This window comes from Cherax quadricarinatus, chromosome 8 (assembly GCF_038502225.1).
Source record: "Cherax quadricarinatus isolate ZL_2023a chromosome 8, ASM3850222v1, whole genome shotgun sequence".
Classification (NCBI taxonomy): Eukaryota; Metazoa; Arthropoda; class Malacostraca; order Decapoda; family Parastacidae; genus Cherax; species Cherax quadricarinatus.
The window spans coordinates 20055918-20061917 of NC_091299.1; the positions used below are offsets into that span (position 1 = coordinate 20055918).

General features: G+C 39.7%; 1 protein-coding gene across 1 annotated transcript in view; it reads left to right on the forward strand.

Moving 5' to 3' along the window:
- Positions 1–5649, forward strand: part of Psi (P-element somatic inhibitor) — a gene marked incomplete in the record, with an annotated part of 171897 nt that extends 166248 nt beyond the window's left edge. Inside the window, 2 exon segments of the mRNA XM_070082914.1 lie at positions 3396–3520; positions 4100–5649. Coding sequence (XP_069939015.1) covers positions 3396–3470 — 75 coding nt within the window.
- Between the last annotated feature and the right edge of the window lie 351 nt (positions 5650–6000).

Below are 6000 nucleotides of genomic sequence, written 5' to 3' on the forward strand. Positions count from 1 at the left end.
CACACACTACACACACACACACACACTACACACACACACTACACACACACACTACACACACACACTACACACACACACTACACACACACACTACACACACACACACACACACACACACTACACACACACTACACACACACACTACACACACACACTACACACACACTACACACACACTACACACACACTACACACACACTACACACACACTACACACACACTACACACACACTACACACACACTACACACACACTACACACACTACACACACACTACACACACACTACACACACTACACACACACTACACACACACTACACACACACTACACACACACTACACACACACTACACACACACTACACACACACTACACACACACTACACACACACACACACACACACACACACACACACACACACACACACACACACACACACACACACACACACACACACACACACACTACACACACACACACACACACACACACTACACACACACACACTACACACACACACTACACACACACACTACACACACACACACACTACACACACTACACACACACACACACACACACACACACACTACACACACCCACTACACACACACACTACACACACTACACACACTACACACACACACACACACACACACACACACACACACACACACACACACACACACACACACACACTACACACACACACTACACACACACACTACACACACACACTACACACACACACTACACACACACACTACACACACACACTACACACACACACTACACACACACTACACACACACACTACACACACACACTACACACACACACACACACACACACACACACACACACACACACACACACACACACACACACACACACACACACACACTACCTACACACGATTTTCTTTTCTCTTCCCTCCCTACTTTTTTATAGATATATCTGACGTGTGAAGGTGAAGGACATTGCCTTCACACTGAAGGTAAGGTGTGGGGGTGTTGAACTTGAGAGGGTTCTCAGTTGATGTATTACTGGCAAGACAGTGAACGATTTTTCTTTATTCTTCCTTGGAGTGTCACAACCAGTGAGATAAAATGCCTGAAAGTCAATCTTGTTTTAGTCTGTAGTTTGAATATCACTTGCTTATATTGAAGTGCCAGTAGCAGTAGGACGTCCCATAATAGCAAATGTACATGAAGCAAGGGAAACTTACAATAATGTTGGTAGAATTACCGACTATGTAAAGTAAAAGGACACAAGTGCAACTGATGTGATATTTTTGTGGCAATGTTTCGGTCGCCAGGGGCTTTGTCAGGCCGTTACGAACAATACATGGACACAGAGGGTATATATGGGCTTAGTGTGAGGTGTAATATTAGTGGTGGTAGTAGTAGTAGTGACATCAGTTGTACTAGTAGTAATTCACTTAATGTGTACATGAGTAAAAGGATATAAAAGCTTTTACTTGGGTAGCATAAAAATAAGTTAGATAATTTTTTTTATTGGAGGTTGAATTGGAGAAGGCTTGTTTCAGTGTTCATCCTCTGTAATGTGCAAATTAATTGTATTACTACTACTATTACCACCACTAGTATTACACATTACTCTAAGCCTATATATACTGTGTCCATATATCGTTTGCAACGGCTTGACAAAACTCCTGGAGAGCGAAACGTTGCCACAAAAATATGACATTAGTTGCACTTGTGTCCTTTTACTTTACAAGGGAAACTTGTTTGGAGAGGGGGAGGTATGGAAGCAAAGATGGGAATGTACCATAGTATAGTGGCACCAACACTTGTATGGGTGTGAGGCATGGGTTTTGAACATGACATTTGATAGCAGTGTATTAGTTTTGTTTGAAAGCTATGTGTGGTGCAAATATCATGCAGAGAATTTAGTGCTAACAATAAAAGGCGATGTGGCGTCACCAAGGGTATAATTCAGAGGGCTGAGGAGGAGTTGTAGTATAGAAAGGATAGAGAGGGAAATTCAGTTCAAGTTTATTCTCTATAAGGGTTACAATGTGGGGTTTACAGGATTTGGATATTGTGTGGTTTACATGTTATAAAATACTAATTACAGAGGGGGCCACTGGGATACCTAGCATGGCTAGGCATTTCGGGCAGACTTAGATTAATTCTTAACATTAAATCCTTACAGATTATGGTATTAAGGCTAGGTGACTACATTATAATTTGTGAGTTAAGGTTAAAAATGAGCATGTGTAAATCTGAGGTAGAAGGTAGAGGCCATCCCAGCAACTGTTGGAGGGAGAGGTAGAAGAGGTTTTGAGTTTTATGGATATGAGCATCATCCAGCAGGCTTGAGTGTGTTTAGATAGTGAACGGAGACAAGTGATTTTTACTAGAGTTGCTGTTAGTGAACTAGGTTACTTTCACAAAGGGATTCTAGGGTAATGATTGCCTTGAAGTGAGTCATGTAGTTAGCATGGGATGGGGATGTTGCAGTCAAGGGGTAATCTGATTATGTCAACACTTTGGAATGACATCAATTTCATGAATGATAAATGTGTTTACTTCTCGGGGTCATCCTGCCTTGGTAGAATATAACCATTAAGGTAAATAATAATGTGTATGAAAGTAAGTGCTATGAACACGAAGCTGAAGGTTGTCCCTCAGGTAGACGAGAAATTATCGGTGGAAATGAGACTAGATTCTGACCCCTAACTGGAGTCCTTGACAGCAGAATATAAATATGCATGTATTGACAATACAAGTAATGCATACTAGTATTATCTTCTGAATGTGGGCTATACGTGTATGTGTATACATGCACATGTACCTATTTTTAATGTGTGTGTATGCATTTCTTGCATATATTTAAAATACACATATATAATAATGCAGAAAGACCCATGTGGATTCAGCATTTCTTTGTGAATGTAGTAAATCTGCTCAAGACCCTTTGCTATGAATGTGGGATTTACATGCGGTAGGTAAATAGCTCCTTAGAGCTTCTTAACGTGCTGGTAATGCATGCGTGTGTCTTGGTGAGTATGTCTGAACTTTTAGGCTCTTTTTAGGATTTGACGAGTTGGGTGTCTGCACGTGATGTATGTGAAGGCTAGATAGCAGAACTGTAGCAAAGGTGTTGTCATGCCTAGTAGAGGTCTTGCATTGTGGCTGTGAACTTCAGGTATGCTCTTGTTAATTGACTTGATTTTTGTTAACATGTTAGTAATAAGTTTTAAGTTTGCCTGTCAACAGTGCAATTTTTAAATTGCTCATATTGTTTAGTAGGTGTTCATTGAAAGTTACTCAGTCAGTTTAAGAGCACAGCTTGAAGATTACTGCCCAGTCTGTATTTTATTTTCTTATAATTAACTTAAAAGTTCTAATGGCCTTGTCTTTTCAGGGAGGAGCGGGAGGTCCACCAGGTGGGGGCCCCGGGGCACCAATGTATAATCCAACATTCAATCAGGGATATTAGGACACGGATATATCGCTTTGGGAAGCGGCTACTTCTCTTCTAGATGACAGGTAAGTGTATTATCTAATATTTTTTTCCTTTTCAGGTTTTGTCAGATCTGAGCCTTATTACTGAAGTTACTTTGGATTTTTTTTTTTCCTTAAAGAATATTAAGAAGTGCCCCATTTTAAAAGCCTTAGTAATTAGAACTCAGGTCTGACTTTATCTCGTCTCTCAGTAAGTGTGACAGTTTTACTTAACTGTTGGTGACACATTGGCAATATGACTAGTAGTAGCTTGCTGCACTCGTGAAGTACCTAGCTGACTGGCTGGTAACGCCACTCCCAACCTCTGAACCATCACCGCCCCCCATCGACGGACCTTGGTTAAGGGTTGCTGCTGCTGCTGCTGTTGCCGATTATCATGGAAAATTTCAAGTACTGGAGATGGCCAGTGCCACACGTCACGATCATGTTGGAACACCAATGGGGTCTCCGGCGACACGGGGGGTTCAGCCAGCGTGGTAGGTCCCCTGGAGGGTAAGTGAGCCGTAGCCTGCCAAGTTCAAGTTGTTTCAAGCTAACCTGTATTTTTCTTACAGGGACCTTACTACAAACTGAGAGAACAATGTGTTGATTTGTCTTTTTCAGACCCATTTGTTGTTGCCTTGAAGACTTCAGTTGTGAGTTGTTGGCCTCAAAATGTATCATGTTGCGATATCTTATTCGTGATGTCATGATGTTCCCCGATGATATGAGATGCTATTCATAAGGATGGTATGAAGCTGCTGCATACTTCAAGATGTACAATGATTTTCGTGTCACTTATAACTACTATTATTATAATTGTAAGAGGGTTCTTGTTAATGAAGCTGCTTTTTTTTCTCCTTTTTTTTTTATCAGATCTTGTAAATATGTCACATAGTTAACTCTTTCTATAATTATGCCTAATGTCAGAAATATACCTTGTACAAGATAATTGTAGGTTTTATTGCTGTGCTAAGGGGAAAAAAAATCTCATTGTTTGATGGGGTAGCTGGGGTGGGCTTCGCTGACCTCTCAGAAATGTGCATTCTTACTCTTTTAAGCCATGTACCACGTGCCTATTCTGCATATTATTCTCCGTACAATCCCAGTATTGAAATTGATCCCTTATTCTGTTTTTATATCATTGCAATTGAAATTTTTCATGTAATATCCTAACCTCCTTTTACAGGTTAATATCTCCGTGATATGCCATTCTTTTTTTTATATACATATATACGTATATATTTATACATATATACACTCAAGAAATCATAATGTTTATACCGTAATACCATTTCGGGATATTTGTGAATGTCATATGTTATGTTATGGCCAATATCATTACAGGCTATTCAGGGAAATGAGTTAAGGAGGAAGAAGAAACACAATCACCACGCGACAAGCAGGTAAATGTAGTAAATGATACTCTAGATTATTATTATTATGACCATTTACATCCACGTGGATGATATTGATACCGTAGTTTTATTGCTCTGCCGCATTGGCCCTTGCTCATGGCTGGGGCACATTTATCAGCTATTTTATATTTTATATTTGCCATTGATGTGTTATTTTATATCCATATTTATATTTTTTCATTTATAATGAAGGCATGGTGCTCCCTTGGTGTGTTTCTCAATATGGCAGTGAATATTATCTTGTGATTTCCATTTTGATCCGAACCCATCTTTATTATTATTATTGATGCCCGTATTCTTATTGACAACTGCTTTATGGATGATAATGATCTACATTCTGATTGTCAGTGGTGGTGAGAGGTTCAGCTCATTCCAAGCACATGGGTGGGGAATCGGGTGGGTAGGTCTTCTGCACTTGTGTAGGCCAGGTCAGCAAAGTGTTGTTTTATGTTGAAAAAGTTGTCCAGTTGAATAGGTTAGTATTCCCTCTTAATGGAAAGCACGTCTTAAATTATATTTTTCTTGGTGGGTTTCGTCAGGTAAATCCTCCCTAGTATTTTTAATTTTTCAATTCTTCGTGACATGAAGGTTTTTTCCACATGTATTTTTGGAGTTTCACAGACTTGCTCAATTGCTGCCACTGGCCGGTGTATCATTGAGACGACCAATAAAAACCTTCCTAACTCCAGCCCTGTGTCCTTACTGCCCTAGCGCCCCTGTATTGGTCTTAAGACAATTAATAAAAATGTGTGATTATTGGTGTTTTATTTATCCACATTTTTTTTTTTTTTTTAGAATGTCCTGTTTTTTGTGTAGAACGTTGAAAGCTTTGTTGAATTTAAAGTAAATTATATCACGACTTTCCAGAATTTTAATGCGATTAATTGTTGTGTTAGTGTTTTTTCTGTTATTCATCGTACCATTTTCACTTATTTTCTAGATCATGTAATCATGCTTTGAAATTTAACCTCTTCAAGGGGGGCTCCTAGCAGTGGTGAAGAGGCTCATTGTCTGAGGAATTGGACCCTTCAGTCTTCTTTTTCTGATCGAACCTAATCCCCCCCCCCCCCCAATCCTTTCCTTCCCTGTCCCATCCTCCTCATCCTT